The 16,507-nt window shown below is 48.7% G+C and overlaps 5 protein-coding genes across 5 annotated transcripts; 4 read left to right on the top strand and 1 right to left on the bottom strand.

Moving 5' to 3' along the window:
• Positions 1-735: 735 nt before the first annotated feature.
• B0J16DRAFT_382249 (uncharacterized protein) lies at positions 736-1,888 on the top strand (the record flags this gene model as incomplete). Its single annotated transcript, XM_046131223.1, has 2 exons — positions 736-818; positions 880-1,888. The coding sequence occupies 2 exons, from the start codon at positions 736-738 to the stop codon at positions 1,886-1,888; spliced, it is 1,092 nt and encodes a 363-aa protein (XP_045984279.1).
• Positions 1,889-3,827: 1,939 nt separating this feature from the next.
• B0J16DRAFT_265169 (uncharacterized protein) lies at positions 3,828-6,373 on the top strand (the record flags this gene model as incomplete). The annotated part of the gene is made up of 3 exons (XM_046123384.1): positions 3,828-5,474; positions 5,529-6,123; positions 6,216-6,373. The coding sequence occupies 3 exons, from the start codon at positions 3,828-3,830 to the stop codon at positions 6,371-6,373; spliced, it is 2,400 nt and encodes a 799-aa protein (XP_045984278.1).
• Positions 6,374-9,123: 2,750 nt separating this feature from the next.
• Positions 9,124-11,329, top strand: B0J16DRAFT_318030 (uncharacterized protein; the record flags this gene model as incomplete). Its single annotated transcript, XM_046125414.1, has 6 exons — positions 9,124-9,211; positions 9,257-9,361; positions 9,960-9,979; positions 10,121-10,124; positions 10,324-10,359; positions 10,608-11,329. The coding sequence occupies 6 exons, from the start codon at positions 9,124-9,126 to the stop codon at positions 11,327-11,329; spliced, it is 975 nt and encodes a 324-aa protein (XP_045984277.1).
• A 10-nt stretch (positions 11,330-11,339) lies between these two features.
• B0J16DRAFT_336971 (uncharacterized protein) lies at positions 11,340-12,100 on the bottom strand. Its single transcript, XM_046127299.1, has 3 exons — positions 11,973-12,100; positions 11,826-11,909; positions 11,340-11,762 (listed from the first exon to the last, which is right to left on the bottom strand). The coding sequence occupies exons 2-3, from the start codon at positions 11,901-11,903 to the stop codon at positions 11,565-11,567; spliced, it is 276 nt and encodes a 91-aa protein (XP_045984276.1). The 5' UTR covers positions 11,904-11,909; positions 11,973-12,100; the 3' UTR covers positions 11,340-11,564.
• Positions 12,101-12,233: 133 nt separating this feature from the next.
• On the top strand, positions 12,234-16,503 carry B0J16DRAFT_284168 (Urb2/Npa2 family-domain-containing protein). Its single transcript, XM_046124011.1, has 3 exons — positions 12,234-12,299; positions 12,357-15,636; positions 15,685-16,503. Exons 1-3 carry the CDS (start codon positions 12,240-12,242, stop codon positions 16,443-16,445), a joined length of 4,101 nt encoding a protein of 1,366 aa, XP_045984275.1. The 5' UTR covers positions 12,234-12,239; the 3' UTR covers positions 16,446-16,503.
• The last annotated feature ends 4 nt before the right edge of the window (positions 16,504-16,507 follow it).

Genomic DNA, 16,507 nt, shown 5'->3' with positions numbered 1-16,507 from the left:
ATCACTTGCTTCCCGCCTGGTCCCTGTCAACTCCGCTACGGTACTAAAGTCGTGCTAGTGAATGGGGCATCGTTTTTTCCCATCCCATCGCCATCATCAACAGCCAGGCCAGGCCAGGGTTTCGCTCATGACATGCGTACCCGTCCCTTTTCCCTTGCAGCCTCACGGACGAACATAAATCGTCCCTCATTCCGAGCTTCAATCTTCCAGATCTCCTCCATAGTCCAGTCTTATCTATCTGTCTGTCTGTGTCAGTTCAGATCCGCTCACCACCAGTTTTACCTTCAACTGGTTCGTTGAGAAGCGCCCCCCAAGGATATCGCACTACTATTTTAGTGCTTCACTATTGCCCGCGCAGTTTTTTATCCAATCCAGCAGGAGTTGAGTTGGCCTTTGCAGATAGATCCATCTGCCTGGACCACAGACCACAGGTCACACCGCCTACAACCGCCAGCAGAAGGACCCAGGCAATTTCATCGCCATCTCAGGAAACCCTAGTCACCGTGGATGCCCTGGAGAAGACATTTGGAGCCAGCCAGCCTTTTGGAAAAACCCAGGATCACTGCCCAAGGACCCATATTGTACAAGCTGTCCGTCGGTTTAGTCTCGTTTTTTTAACTGGAACCCAAGGCGTGGACCCTTTGCTGCTTCTTTTCGCCTGTGGATTCTTTCTTTATCAGCCGCAAGTCTCGTCAAGTCTGACCAAAATTAACACCCCGCGGTTCCGTTTTCACAATGATGAGCCAGTACAGTATGGCACAGCAAGACCATGCTTACAAGACCACAATGTCCAACAGCCCTTGGAACCCAACTCGCAAGTAAGTTTGAGCTTCCCTCCTCTACACTCGAGATAAGTGCGGTTGACTAACTCACCGGCAGTTCCTTCACTGATCCTTCGGCACATGGAGGCTTCGACAATGGCTTTTACTCATCACAAAGGTATGGTGATTATCGGAACAACACCAGCTCGGAATCCTTAGTAACATCGGCCAATTCAAGTGTCAACTACTCGGCCAGCAACTATAACTTAGCTGGCGGTCTGCCTATCGGTACCAATGGTCACATGTCACGCGCTGAGTCGGCCTATCCCGCTGCTCCTTCCTTCGGTGCCCGTCCTCCATCAGGATCTTATGGCAAGCCTGTTGGGCATGGCTCGTACAAGGCACCGACCTCTCAGTCTTGGGAGAACCATGATCGATACTCGCCTACTGACTCGGTGGACGACATCATCGCATCGCCCAACCTTTCTGACTACTCTCTGGAAAATGGTATGAACAGTGCTGCCCCAGGAGGAAAGACAAAGTCCACTGGCAAAGGTCGCTCACAAAGACGACCATCGAACCGTGACGAATTCGACGGTCCTCATCAGTTCCTGCAGCGACCGCCCCCGGATGTTATTGCTATGCAGGAACGAGAGCTTCCTCACTTGCCTACGAACCTTCATGTTCAGGAGCAGGACAATGTCTTAAGCCAGGTCAATGACCGACTTTCGCAATGCGCTTATGACTTTGTGGCCAAGTACCAGTTTCCGATTCCTTTGACTCAGGACATGCGACCTGTTGAGCGACCACAGGATCGAGAATGGACCGAGTGGGTTTATCTTCTCAAGCGACTAGCGACGAAGCGACGCATCCCAGCGCGAGTTCTTTACAATGGACAGATCAAGCAGTTCGTTACGATCCTGGAGAATTCCCTTGAGATGCGACATGCTGCGAAGCACCAAAGTCGCCCTCTCAAGGACGACCGCAACATTCTTCAGCTGATCTCGGCCGGTATTCAGGTGGCCAAGATCTTGAAGGATGCCTCGGCTATGGACTACCTAGACCGACTATACGTTTCTACAGACAAGCAGATCCAGGATCGTGCCGCCACGCGGTACCGAGCTTAAGAATCGAGCTTGACCACGAGTCTCGAGCGACTCTAATGATATACGTTTATATGCTCTCCTACAACAGGAGACATGACCTGCCGGTGACGACAACGGCACAGATCAGAAACAGGGACGTGGCCCGAGCAAAGGATGGGGACCACAAGCACAATTTGACATTGTGAGCGATAATGTTTATCATATATGGGCAGAGGTTCTCCTGAGTCTAGAGGATTGGCGTGCCAGGCGTACGCCACTCCTTCTCAGCAGCCATCATTTCTGGTTAGGAGGCTTCCGTCTAAAGCGTGTTGGAGTTATTGTGCGGCAAGAATTGTTTTGGTTTGATGTTTCAAGTATTGACGAGTCATGTTTCGTGCTTTCGTGTATAGCACATGTTTATTGTTATGATTTTATCACTGGATCCGGACAGCACCCCAATACAGTATTGGTAACGACGCATTCGCTGTATGTTTTAGTTAAGACGTTGAATCAAAGAGCCTATGGCATACTCATGCTATGCTGGTTATTTCACCTGCTTCTTTCTGTTAGTGGAATTGGGTACGAGAGTGATGGTGCGAGTTGGGCATCGGTCGGACGGCTTGGCAAGGATTACAGTTTTGGGATGAAAGCCGTGATGATGATCTTTCGGGAGCAAGCATCTCACCACTGTGATGATCGGTGACCATTGGGCACATATTAGACCTAGGTTCCGGTCACGGTTATGATTTGGACAAGGATGTTGATTCCGAGACTGGCTGATACCAGGTGGACGCCCAACCCTCAATATCATGAAGGCCGGCTGCGGAGTGTTGCCGATAGCTATGAGCAAATAGGATGAATAGTATATGGCATATGATGCTCAAAGTTCCACTACAGAACAGCCAATAGGTGGCCCAGCCGGTAACTCCGTCAAGTATTTATTGTATGTGTTTGCCTTAAAGTTCAAACCGTAGGGTAGATCATCATCGTGATCAAAGAGATAGGTATTTTTCAGATCTACTACCCGCGATTCAGGTAAATCATAAGATTACGTGAGGCCAACAATAGGTATATCGGGCTGCAAGGCAACTCATAATATGGAATTAAGTCTTTCAAGGCTTGAGGCCCTCCCTCATGCTGTGATGCATGAAATCGTACACCAATCGGATACCTACTGATACAGATCGATAATGCTACGGTTTATGCTGTGCGATGCCAATGACAGCTCGAGCCTCTACTATAGCTTAGTCGACCGAGCACCTGACATCCTTGATAAGAAATCAGGCTGTAAATATGCACTTTTATGAGAAGACTATTCATGGCAATTGAATAGAAATCACATAATTGTGTTACTCGACATAGTACTCAGAGAGGAATAGCGTCAGTGAGCATGTGCTTAATATGTGGCTGTGATTGGCTTACCCTGCACTTTCGTGGTACTTGACATTCGGTGCAATATAGTATACAAAGCAAAGTACCAAGTTTTCGGTCGCCGTTTGGGTTAGCGTCAAGACGTCCATGAATGTTGACCGAAGGAGGAAGTGAAGCAAGCGACAGCTTTTCTTACTTTCCCTTCTCATATTCATTTCAATCTGGACTCATGTGAAAGTGCACTTTCGTTGAGTTATTTATATGTCGTCGTTCTTCCTGCGCTGAGGAGTGATGCTGTGGCGAGACTGGACTGAAACCTTGCGACTACAACACCAAAGAATACGCGGGGACTAACTTGCGAATACCCTCTTATTAACGACAAAGATCACAGCACGACATCATCAGTCTTATAAACAGCAAATTTCTATACTGGCCTCTTAATCACCGACATAAGCTTACCATATGAGCGCTCGAATTCATCATCTGGACCAGGCTATTCTCATCTTAGCCTAACTTAAAACCTACTTGTCTATAAGATCTTGGGATCGATATATAATAAGTATTCGAGATCAAGCATTATATACCAAGAAACACATCAAAGAGCATCGAGATGGCGTCTATACACTCTCGTCCATCACCAACCTCATCATCTCCCTACGATTTCGACTCTATCCCCGACGACGAATCATGGCAATACATCGACTACACAGCAACCAACTCTGGGCCATCGTCCATTAGTTTTCTCTCCGATCCTGCTAGTGGGAGCCTAGGAAGCTTTACTATGGTTGGAAATGTCCATGGGACGCCGTCACCCTTTATGCCAAGCAACACCTCCCCTTCCTATGCTGCTGGCAACACTCCTCCACCATATGCCTCTACAAACAACCGGTCTTCACAATTCATGCCTGGAGACACTCCTCCGACATCAGCAGCTTCCCCCTTACTACTAGGCGACATGGATCAAGCGACCTTCTTCGCAACTAATGCAAATTTTCAAGCACCTTCAGACAATGCCAACTCGGACATGTTCGCAACGACGACAGATGGAGGATATGGACAACCACAGGGGTTCCTAACGCCCCAACAGTACCTTTTCTCACAGCAAAACACAAATCAATTCCAACCTCAGGGCTTGAATGGTATGCTGAAGAAGCGGGGGAAGGCCTCTCCTTCAGCGCAGGGTGCTGATACTGCTACAGACATGACACTCATGCAAAACTTCGGGGCCGATATGTTCTCGATGGACGCGAACGGTCAGGTTCAAATGCCCCAGATGAACTTTAACATTCAACAGCCCATGCAATCAGATCCTAATGTTCCACCTTGGAATCACACGCATACAAGAGGTAGCGAGAGTGTCTTCATCATGGATGACTTCAACAACTCACCGTCACCTGCGAGCAACTACTCCCAGACCTCGTTCCCCAGCTCAAAAGCGAGCCCCAGTGGGAGCAAGTCGCCGACGTCGATACCGATCCGTAAGGTCAAGGCTGGAAAGGTTGAAAAGAAGGCGAAGAAAACAGAGCAGTCTGGCAAGTTTGTCATCGTGACTCCTAACTCTATCTCAGCTCACGCCGGTCGTCCTAATCCTTTCGAGTGCTTCGAGGCTATGAACCGAACAAGTCAGCGAGGACGTAAGGGACCTTTGGCGGATGCTACCAAGGAGAATGCTTTGCAGGTTCGAAGACACGGCGCATGTTTCTGCTGCCATAGTCGCAAGGTCAAATGCGACCTCGAACGACCTTGCAAGAACTGTAAGAAGATCATAGTCCAAGTGCCACAGATTGTTTGTTGGCGATTCAACGACTTCCTGGGGATCTTATTTCCCGAGTATATTCGCGGACACTTGGCTAAAGACCAGATGACCAAGTTTTTCTCGGAGAACATTGCTGGGTTTCATGTTCAGGGAATTGAGCAAGTTTGCTCTATTGAGCTATTCTCAGGTCCACTGTTCAACACTGTCCTGGCAATACAGGCAAAGTTTTTCACACCCAAGACTGATGAGGTCAGAAGCCATTGGCAGCTTCAGAATGTAGGGGGGAACAGAGTCGAGCTGAAGAGCAACCGAGCAGCCAACATCGGTGTTGAGCTCGACAACACAGCTGAGAGGGACACTCTGAAGAAACGAACCAAGAGGTACATCCAGGACCTTCTCGCGGAACCATACTTTGTCGATCAGGTCACGGACAACTTCCAAAGTACATGTTTGCCCCAGAAGGTACTGAGGATCGTCAAGCAGTATGCTGACGAGACCGAGGTGAGTGAAACCCGATAACTCGCATCATTAGCCGAGCTGATAGTCATGCCGCAGTCCCTTATGGTCAAGCGTGCTTTGTCCATTTACTGCATGCACTACATCATGACAAGGCAGCTCTGCCTAACTCAACAGACTGCTGATGTCCTTCGATCGAGTGGCATGATCGACCAGGGTGACAAATATGTTACTCCTCGAGTCCTCGCACGACAGATCAAGTCAATTGTAGACGAGCTGATGCAGCGCGAAATGACACAACTATTTGACCTCTTCTCCAAGTCACTCAAACCAAAGTCTCGGCGCGAATGGGCGCCATGCACCGCCGCCTTCCTTGTTCTCTGCCTCTTCATGGAGGCGGTTGAAACGGCAGCTGACATCTTTGTGATCTCCCAAAACGAGATCAACATGAGGAAGAGCGCAAGACCCGAGTACGAGAGAAGCCTCGCGCTGAATACCTGCGCCGAGGTTGAGAACATGCCCTTCAAGCAGTTCGCCTACCAGTTCCACCAGATTTACCAGACACACAGTAAGGAGGCCAACACGAAAGGCTTTAACCCCTTGCTGGACAACAGCTTTGCTGAACAAGGAGAGCTGGATGGACCGGCGATCAAGTTCTCGGCTCAACTGAGAGAATTATTGTTTGGCGAAAGTTGTACGTACGACCTGACTACTCACAAACGGGCTGACAGGTATCCGTATTGTTCTGGAACGATTACAAACGCTGACACCTTCTGTCTCACATAGGGCAAGAGTTGCAATTTCTAGCAGCCAACGACTGGCTCAACAACAACGCGAGTCATCCTTTCCCAATGAATCCTCAGACATTGTACACCGGACGCCTCGTGGCGAGGTTCCTTATGTCGTTCCAAGACGACAGAGCCATATTTGGAGACAGTGGTTGAAACACTATTTGTCCGAGACATCTGTTGAAGAAGGGCGGAATGTATGTCTGTTTAACGGCTTTCTTGGATAACATGGCGTATGCGAGGCATGTCTTAGTATAACGGCCGGTCTTTAAGAGAATACCCTTCCACAGAGCAGGTTTTTGAACCTTTGTATTTGAACGATATATGACAGAGAAGGGAAGGGAGTACGCAGGCAGCATATGAGGCTGAATGAAACGATGCAATGCCACGTCTGAGGAACAAGGCGGTCTCATAAACATGCTCTCATATTGTAGCATCAACATGACATGATTTTGCGAGCAATATTGGTCGATAGCGGGCGAGACATTTGTGCAACGACGATAGTAACAGTGCAGGGTTTAGGCTGGTGAAAACCAAACAAGAACAGGGCCAGACACGGTAATTGAGTCATAGCCTCCCATTCGTCATCAGCACGTCTGTGCAGATTCAAGACATTCATTCACGTTCAAAAGAATTATTCTACTGTAGATATGTTTGCCCGATTTTAGTCCTGATGCCACACTGCGTCTATGGTATCAGGGTGGAGCGGGTCGGTTGTCTAGACCGTGGTTTTAATCTCCCACTCGAACGATAAAAAAATAGTTGACACACATGTGCATTGAAAGCGCAGAGTGTAGGCATTTCGTGGGTGCCGCTTACAGCGGACTTTGTAGAGAAACAGACAAGATAATAGCTGTAGTAGGTTCAGGTAAGTTGCAAGAAATCATGTCAAGGATAGCAAAGAACGGCACTGCTTGAACTGAGACAAAGCGTGCAACCTCAACCGCAGCCTCTTTCAAGCCGTCAAACGCTGCAAGACACTGTTTATTTTGTCACAAGAATGTGAATGTGTCTCCGTCATCATGGCGTTTAACAGCTTTCCAAGATTGGGGAGGACTGCATGCTTGTCCAAGTCCGAATTCTGAACAGAGCAGAGAGCACAACAGAGTTGAGCTGCATCGGCGTTGCCGTTGGAAGCGGAGAAGAAGTAAGATGGAGGAAAAGAAGCCGGGGATGTGACCCTCGTAAGATGGCAAAAGTTGCCTGTCGGGAGAGGCAGGAGCCGAGGAAGAGAGGCGTTGTTGTGTGATCTGTTTTTGTTTGGTGTTTGGGTTTGAAAGATGAGCAGAGACTGATGAGAGGTAGAGTTTTTAAAGAGGTTGGTGGCAGGGAACATAGGATCCACAAGTCACGTGCCACAACGTACCTCAAACAGAAGCCAGCTGTGGATAGCTTCGACTTTTTCTTTTCTCTTCTCTTTACACTTTTTACGCACGATAAAATCAACCGGCCTCGATGTATTTCACTCGGAGTCGGTCATATTCAGTGCAAGACTGACAGGGTCATCTTCTGCTGTAACACTTGCGTCGAGAGACATGCTTAATTGTCTCGCCGACCCGGCAGGAGTTCCGATATGCCAATGCTCCATCTAATTGTCTGCCTGTCTCTACCTTGACACTGCACCGTACTATTATCGCACTAGGAGCCGCCGTGTATTGTAACTATGGTGTGTCCAGATCCTGCGGACTCTCAGGGGCTGGCTCGACTGGAGCTATTTCATACTGCACTAGCAGTCTTCTGTGTCCCCAGTGCTTCGCTGCTTTTAGCATTGACCACTTGATGCAGTACTTCGATGCATCTGTTCTTCACTTAGCAAGCGCCAAATTGAGACCATAACTCAAGGCAACCTGCCGAGTGGCCCAGCGTGAATATCAATTACGGGATTGTAAACAGGCGGGAGCTCAACGGCTGTACCTTTCCGTCAGTTGTGCCTGGACTTCCAGTCACTTCATGCCGGCCCAGCCCACTGGGACCCAATGGATCTTAGAAGCCTTGCCATGATTATGGTCCATATTAAGACTCGGGTTACCTCTTGTACTCCCTAGCAGATGGCTGTTTCTTTCTCATGAACTCGACCCTAAACAGTCAATCCTTGGCTCGGGATATGTATCCCTTTGTCACCGACCTGCATGGTTTGAGCAACCATCGGCCTTATTGACGTAGTGAAAGAATGAACCGTGGTTGAACAAATCATGAATGATGACACCAGTATTCGCACATGCTTCAATTCCAAATGAGATTGAGTCGTTCTAATTCAGGTCCGCCTCGGTGCTAAGCCGATGGTGGTCTTCGAACACGAGATTCAATTGACGAAGAGAGACATTCGAGTTTATTACTGGATATAAAACGTTCCACTGCAAGTAGTGTGAAGCTCAACTGTCCTACACCTCACGTCAGTAGAGACACAAGAAGATGTTGGATGGCTGAACTGGGGGTTGTTCAACGTTGATATTGCCATATCAGGCAATGACCTTATCAACTTACAGCACGGACTTCCTAATTTCATCTTTCATACCGTTAGGTACACGGTAAGCTGCATTCAATATGTTCAGCCAGGCTGAGAAGCTGACGACAATATGGTTAGGAACAACCCTGAGCAACACGAAAGTTGCTCCGAGCCTTCGCACAGCCTGTGGCGTCACGTTGTCTCGACATGAAAGATTCGAGAATGAACTGCTTGCGCAAATCTATGGCGGTTCTGACTTTATCAATGAAAGTTTTGTCCAACAATTGTCGAGTATAAGAGGAGGGACTCGTCCTGTCCAGTTAGGTGAATTTAGTTCCTGGAGCATCAAAACAAAGCAGCCCGATCCAACCCAACTTGTTCTTACCTTCACTATTAAGAAGCTCAATCTCCTTGAACTCAAGTTCAACACTCGGCCCAAGAAGCAAACGTCAAAGTGACAATGACTGCCTCGAACAATCCCGCTGCTGGTATCAACCTTTCCCAGGACAAGCCCAAGCCGAAGCCCCCGACCTGGCCTATAGACCCCAGTGAGTCAAGACCACTATATTCTCTCAATGAATATGTCGCTGCAGTTCATCGGCCATTGGCCTGCGATATTCGTGTCGTTAGACATCCTCCGCTGTGCCAGGGTCTCGCTGCAGTAACAGTGTTCCTTCTGCAGAACTCTTGTGTCCCCAGTAGGTGTTCGACTAACACAAATCCATAGCTTCGGGACACTAATTTCCGACCCCTTCGATGTGCATGGAGAAGCATGCCTCTGTGCACAATATTGAGGAGCGATGCCGAAGTCCTGATAAAGAATGTACCCCAGGGGAGCAATATGGATCAGAAAAGGGTGCTGCGGTGGAAACAGTTTAAAAATTGGGCGGTGGCCTAAGTCGTCCTTTTTCGAGATTTGTTTGCTTTAGACATTAGAAATTTACACGGTACCGTTACTTTCAAGCCAGGTTTCTCGTGTGCACCATGCCTAACGATAACCACGCGATGTGCCGTTGTAGGGCTTTCACGAAGCCCTCAACATGCCCTGTTGTCTCCCAACGGTATCAGAAGCAACGAGAGAAGAGAGAAAATGCCAAATATGCCGATAAATGTGAAGTAAATATGATACTGTGGCGACAGAGCCAAAGCAAGAAGTGAAGCTGCGGATGTTGAGTACACGAGGGTGGTAACACTGGCGTAAAGGTGAATCGAACGATTGAGTGATAACGAACTATGAGTGATTCGAACAAAGTAGTTCATCTGTAGATCAGAATTCAATACGTAATTAGACTGTAGGCAAGAAAACGCAGATGCATGTAGGTTACTGACCACTATAGGCGCCCAGGAGGTCCGAAAAATAACCAGAACACAGAAGCCTATTAACAAAATGATTTAGATATGCTTAGGTACTAAAGCTTATGATAGACTATCCTAATCTTTATGACATCTTTAACTAGGTAGGTAAGTCTTGACTTTTCTTCGACCCACCTGGCACCTAGAGATCTCCCTTGAAAAGCGAGAAACTTGGTCTTGGACCGGCAGAAACCTCACAAGACGAAATTTTACTGTAAGGTTCTTGTGTTTTGTTGATGCAGCACCAATTAAGAAGGAGCTACCGCGTCCTGCTGTGTGTTCTCTTGTACGCGCCTACCTTATTCAGGTATCGTAACTTCCGAGGATAGTCGTCGCTTAGGAGGTAGGTACGACTGCAACTGCTACTTGCCGACCCTAAAACGACCTTATTTGGAGTTGACAACGAGCCGATCTATACCGAGACTTCGTTCCACCAGACTGGATATCTTTTATAATGAAAAAAAAAGACACCAGCAAAGTTACCTACCTATTCACTCCTGTCCTTGTTGACCTAGACAAATACCTACCTCGCCCATGCCCCTCGCCTGCTGTCCGTCACTCACACCGGCATTCCTTTGTATCACTTGGCAGACCCAAAACGAATAGAATCTCCCGACCCTATAACGTATCTCTCGAGAGTAGCCAGGTCCGAAGAAATCGGTACGGCCTCCAGCTGGATCGCCTGCCGTGTAGCCACTCCTGCGCAACTTCAAACTATAGCACAAAGAAACATGACCGACAGTACCCGGTCTCTAGACTCGGCCAGATTGGAGATCATACTCATCGCAATTGTGGTGTTTGTACTCGTCGTGCTTCTCGCAATCTTCATCCTATTGGGTGTCAGCTTCAGAATTCCACGAGGAGCTCGGGACACCGAGAACGCACAACGGCAGACTCCCTGGACTGCGCCCAACCCAACAGATCAAAGCGACGGAGCATACCGTGACAATGAAGCTTCTTTCATCAAGAGTGTTCGAAGACGAAGCCATTCTTTGGCTGAGGAGCTCCGATTAGAGTTGGTCAATCTCAGACGCAACCTATCCTTGCTGAAGATCCCCTCGAGAAGCCGACCAGGAAATACAGACACAGATGGAACACGAAGACTGAGCATCGACCAGTTACTGAGCAGTTTCCCCTCGACTAGCTCAGAATTAGTTAAAGATTATGAGAGCTGTTACGACTACTTGGATTCTCCATTGTCAGCGACAGGTAGGGAAGAGGATGACACTGGGACACAGAGAAGACTGATTCGTCCAACGGGGAATACAACGAGATACGACCAAGTCCAACAGTGGGATACCCCCTTGCCGTAGTTTATTGGCCTGGTTGGAATGGAGACCGGCGAAGGAGATTAGGAATGACGCTTTGTTGTACATGATACCTCTATTGAATCTGAAGAAAAACGTCCTATTCTGACATTGGCTTTCCCTGAAGCCCGCGGCAAAGCTCCCTGTGCCACTTTTTAACACGCCGCCATATGCTGCTGGCGTGCTTGTTCCTAGTACAAATAAACCTCGTTGCTTAGTCGACGCCCAATTCGCAGTTCCTTTAAGCGGACTGCTTCTTCAAGTCTCGCGCAGCCTGCTTCAGGCTAAAGTTGCACTCCTCGTAGGCACGGCCGGCACCGAAGCCAACACCGACAAAGGCGGGCCATGCTCTTCGCTTGAACAGAAGGACAGAGAAAACGACACCGAAACCGAGACCGAGAGACGACTTGACGAGGAGGTTGGAAAGGCAGCGGTCCCACTAGAATTAATTAGCACCGTAAATTTATGTATAGACTGCTAATCATTCGAGGTTTATGATTACCTTTTCATTGAGAAGCGACTCGCTGAGCGGCCTGGAAATGGCGCTGGGAGGAGGGCGGGCAACAGTGGAATCGGCCATCTTGACCTTTGACATCATTCTGTTAGTTTCAATGGCCAAAGGTTGGTTGAAAGAGTGTAATTGACATACTTGAGTCGTGCAATCGGGCGTGACAAGCGAAATCTGGAGCTACTAGGAGCTGTATCAATGGACGTGATGTCAAGCTTGAATATGGAACAAGTCGGGACGCAAGAGCGGCTTGTGGGCGGTGAGAGCGGGGAGCCGGCAGAGGTTTAGCGTGGCGGCAGAATTTAGGAAATTTTGGCTGGACGCTGGAAAAGTCGCGGGGCGCATTCAAAGATTGAGGTTTGCTATAGCTTTCTTTTCAAACACTTTTATTAATCATTCTTTCGTTAAATGGCCGCCATGGATGTGGATATGGCGGATAGTCCGTCACAAGAGAACTCTTCTACTCTTGTAAGTTTTCTTTCTCTTTCTCTTGCGCAATCGCGGATATGCTTACACGTGCTACAGGAAAAGATGGACCTGATTAAGACTGTGAGAGGCCTTGACCAAAGCGGTCCTGGAGAGGATGGAAAGAATCTTGAAAAGCTATGGAGGCATTTGACTGTGTCTGCAGATGGTCAATTCCATGCTGCCGAGGAAAGCAGTTTGCGATGGCTGCTAAAGTCGATGAACGGCTCGTCGAAAGATGCCGAAACTTTGCGACGATGGCCCTTGACCTGGACAATTCTCGAATGCGTCTTCCAGCGCATTCCTTTATTCTCACTCGCCAAATCACTTGCTGACCGACGGTTCATTGTTGTTTTGCAACAAACATTGAAGGATATTTCCCAGCCAACTACAGATACATCATCTACACCTTCGAAGAGGAAGAGATCGACGACAAAAAGTTTCAACCTGGACGCTCTTAGGGACACCGAAGGATGCTTAATTGCTGGCGACGCCCTATTTAGTGCCTTGAAGACACTCTTGGACCGCCTCGATTCCTCCGCGACGCAATCATCTCACGACAAGATCGGTGCCGAGCATATTCGATCGCTTTTCTGTACCTCTGCGACTGACGCTGCGTCGTTAACCTCACTTTCACTGAGGCTGTGCGATGTTGCGCTTGCCAGTGGTGATGAGCAGGAGGGCCGCGAGACATGGATCGAGACGATAACATCCATCTGGGATTTACACCTCCAAGGGAGCGACGATATGATGGAAGTTGCCACGCAGTTATTTTCCCCGGCTACGTCTATCCTCGACAAGTTGGAAGGAATCTCAGGATCGCAAACAACAGCTGTGCGCGAATCCTTGCGAACGAAGTGGACGATCGACCTGGAAAAGCTTATGCATCGCAATCTGATACTCCCTGCCCGAGCCGCATTTATCAACCGACAAGATTTGGAACCTATCACAAAAGCACTTCAGGCTGCTAGCAATAATCTTGATGTGGCAGCTCCTGCACTGTACTTTTTGGCATCGAGCGTAGTAGATGCGCTTGGCGAAGGAAGGCTACGGAAAGGGAATATCGACTGGACAAAGCAGATTTTCAAGGCTGTGGAAAGCTCACTTAGGGACCGTAAAGATCGGGATCGGCTTGTGCAAGTTGTCCTTGAGCGGGCAGCCGAGAAGTCGATGGCGATTGACACGGATGATCTGCGCTCTATCTGTCGAGAGTATGCTCTACAGGAAGAGAGCACAAACTGGCGCTTGGTCGCGGTAGTCGCCAGCTGTGATCCTGATATATTCCTTCAGCGATCCGAGGAAGGCGCGCGTTTGTTAGAGACCGTCTGCGAACGAAGCACCTCGCAAGAACTTACCCAGAACGACCATGAGTCAGTTTCGAAGATCATCAAGGCTATTGCGGAAGTTTTCCGAACTGGGCGAGTGTTTGGAGATTTCCTGAAGCTTTGGTTTCAGCAGTTGTGCAAGGTCGAGAAGCAGAAGAGCAAGATTACCTCACCATGGCTTCAGGTCGGCCAGGTGCAACAAGGTCATGATTCATTCGAGATTTTGATCGAAAAGGAGATGTCGCCACAGCAGCTGCTTGACGTCCTGGAATGGGTTAAGAACGAGAAGTTGCACGCCAGAGCTCTATGCCTTTTCCTAGACTCCATTGCCCAAGGCATTAAAAGCGAAACTTACGTGGATGCCGTTGGCGGTAAGCTCTTTGACTTGGTTAGCGACGTGAAGAAATCATCGTCTGCTTTGACTGCCTTGAAGTGGGGAGTTGTGTCAAAAACCATCTCCTGGGTCACAGCCGAATCAAGATCTGAGATTTGGTCTGCAGTGCAAGGGCAACTGACCAAGATCTTGTCCGAGTCCCCTGTTGAGTCTAGGGAGACATATGAGGCATTCAAGTGTTGCTGCCAGGCTTGGATTTCAATGAGCCCCGATGGCGCCCATATCGCCGAACCTGCAGGTCTGGTGGATGCTTTTACCACCCGACTATCGTCAGAACTTCTCTCTTCAAAGTCTTTGAAGGGCATGGATTTGTCTTTGTTTTTACAGCAGAGCTCTGCGCCAGCTTTCCTCGAAGAGGCAGCTGCGGAGCATTACCTAGCTTGGTTCCTGCAAGGCTGCACTCGGCTCACTCGTTTCGTTTATGGCACAAAGGCGACTCTTCCCCAAGCCTTGGAGAATGCGTTGTCCCTACCCAGTAGCCAAGCTGCTCAACTAAGAGATATCTGGGCCTGCCTACTCGAAAATGAGAACAGCATGAACAGTGTCAAAGTTGCTGGTAATCTAATCGACCGCCTAATCAACTCGTTGGAAGAGGATGGAAAAGAGAAGCGTTGGCCTGCAGAAGGTAGCCAAACCTGGATCCGAAGTTTGAGCAGTGCTCATACAGATGCCTTCAGTCGACCTCAACGAGAGCGTATCATGACACTGCTCCATGCACACAGGGCAAAAACAACAAAGCGTGTGTCTATCGAGGGCTGGAGATATATACTCACATTGTCAACTAAACTCATGAGCCGGGCAACATTCTATGATGGCATGCAATTCTCGCATCTCGCTGAAGTTGCGGATGCTATGTCAGATCTGTCGAGCTCAACACCAACACAAGACGGCAGTTTGACCGATCTTATCGACGCCTACTATGCCATGGCAGCGGCTACGATTCGACAGATGACAGAGCATGTGGACGAGCGAAGTATCAAGTATCTGAATGAAAGCCGTAGCTTCATTTCCGACTGTGAAGACGCCGGAGATTTGTCACCTTTCCGCCTGACATTATTGAAGGCGTTGATCACCGAAGTTTCCAAGTCAACAAACTGTTCCAGCCATCCTGAGTTAAGCTCACTGCCAGGAGCTGCAAAGGATGCACTTGGAAAGTGCGTGATTGCTGCGACTGGGTACTTCCTGACAGAGAAGAAGGCATTTGAGAGCCACAATGTTATTGCCGACCTTCGATTATTCGCAGCAGTTGACGCTGCTGAGTCTTTGGAGAGCATCGCAGGAGCTACCAAGCTCAAGCAATCAGATGTGCGAAAGGCTGAGAAGCGAAGCCACGCGGCTATGGAATCGGGAGATCTGAGAGGATGGAAGGTGGAAACGTTCCTCAGAACATTCTTCACACCACTCCTCGAGGAACCTCGACCAACGACATTCTACAGCCTTAGCCAAGTCCCTCAGAAACTTCGCGAACCCTATTTCAAAAGCAATGTTGTTTCAATCATAAAGTCGATGGACACCTCCGCAAAGATGGGTTATTTGAGGGAACTCGTTCAAGCGTTTGTGCAAGGTTCAAGTACAGATGGTCAAGCATCAGCTATTCATACCGTTGTAGACCAACTTCTAGGTAAGCCAACCGAAAGTTTATCAAGTTCTGTTAACTAACAAATTGTAGCATCTCCCGACCTCCAAGCTGAGGGATCTAGCTATGACCTAGCCACTGCTCACAGCGAACTCACCTCAACACTCTTGACACTAAAGAGCCAATCCGTATCCACTCGTGTGTGTCGAATTCTTCGTGCTTTGTTGGAGAAGAAGCCTCAATCCATGACCCAGTGGAACATTGAGCTTGTTCTTAACACTGTTTCCGACCTGAGCCTTTCCACTCAGCCACTTGACGAGGAGTTGCCTAACGAGAGAGTCCCGTACTCATCGCTATGTGGGCTTTTAGAAATTATCATCAAGAAGCACCGCCTCAGGCTTGAGGGTCACCATCACCTGCTATTGTCAACGATGCAGGCTCTCCTCCGCAACCTAATTATTAACCACAGCGCTACTGATACCTTGGGACAGACCCTACAAGAGTCCAAGGCCCATCTTTACGCTCGTCTTATTACTCTCATTTGTGAGCCAACTGCTGGCGCGGTGTCTCGATCTCAGCACCAAAGCGCTCTGGACTCGGCCACAGATGCGGCGAAGCGATCGGCTGGAAGGCACATGTACCTGATTATGATGCAGTACGTCAAGCTACAGCTTGAAGCTGACGTGCCCCGCCGAGTAAACGACGCTCTTGAGCCGGCGATGAACTCCATTTTTGACATTACACCTCCCGAGGTGCGCAAGATTCTGAACGACGCCATGGATAAGAGTGGACGTGCCATTCTGAAGGAAATGTTCAAGAGATACACCAAGTTTGGTAAATGGAGTGGCGTATAGTTGAAGATTATAGACATATATAGATACCACATAAAAAGTCATTGGAAAAGGGTAGCAGGCTT

The sequence above is a fragment of the Fusarium flagelliforme genome, assembly GCF_020744385.1.
Source record: "Fusarium flagelliforme strain FIESC 12 MPI-CAGE-AA-0113 chromosome Unknown B0J16scaffold_3, whole genome shotgun sequence".
In the NCBI taxonomy this organism is placed as follows: domain Eukaryota; kingdom Fungi; phylum Ascomycota; class Sordariomycetes; order Hypocreales; family Nectriaceae; genus Fusarium; species Fusarium flagelliforme.
This window is presented reverse-complemented; position numbering and strand designations above follow the sequence as displayed.

Bases quoted from the DNA above. Each gene is read 5' to 3' on its own strand.
- B0J16DRAFT_284168 (XM_046124011.1), top strand. From the start codon at position 12,240: ATGGCCGCCATGGATGTGGATATGGCGGATAGTCCGTCACAAGAGAAC. The intron at 12,300-12,356 runs GTAAGTTTTCTT...CACGTGCTACAG, and splicing joins AAGAGAACTCTTCTACTCTT to GAAAAGATGGACCTGATTAA. The intron at 15,637-15,684 runs GTAAGCCAACCG...AACAAATTGTAG, and splicing joins CGTTGTAGACCAACTTCTAG to CATCTCCCGACCTCCAAGCT.
- B0J16DRAFT_336971 (XM_046127299.1), bottom strand. From the start codon at position 11,903: ATGGCCGATTCCACTGTTGCCCGCCCTCCTCCCAGCGCCATTTCCAGG. The intron at 11,763-11,825 runs GTAATCATAAAC...AATTAATTCTAG, and splicing joins AGTCGCTTCTCAATGAAAAG to TGGGACCGCTGCCTTTCCAA.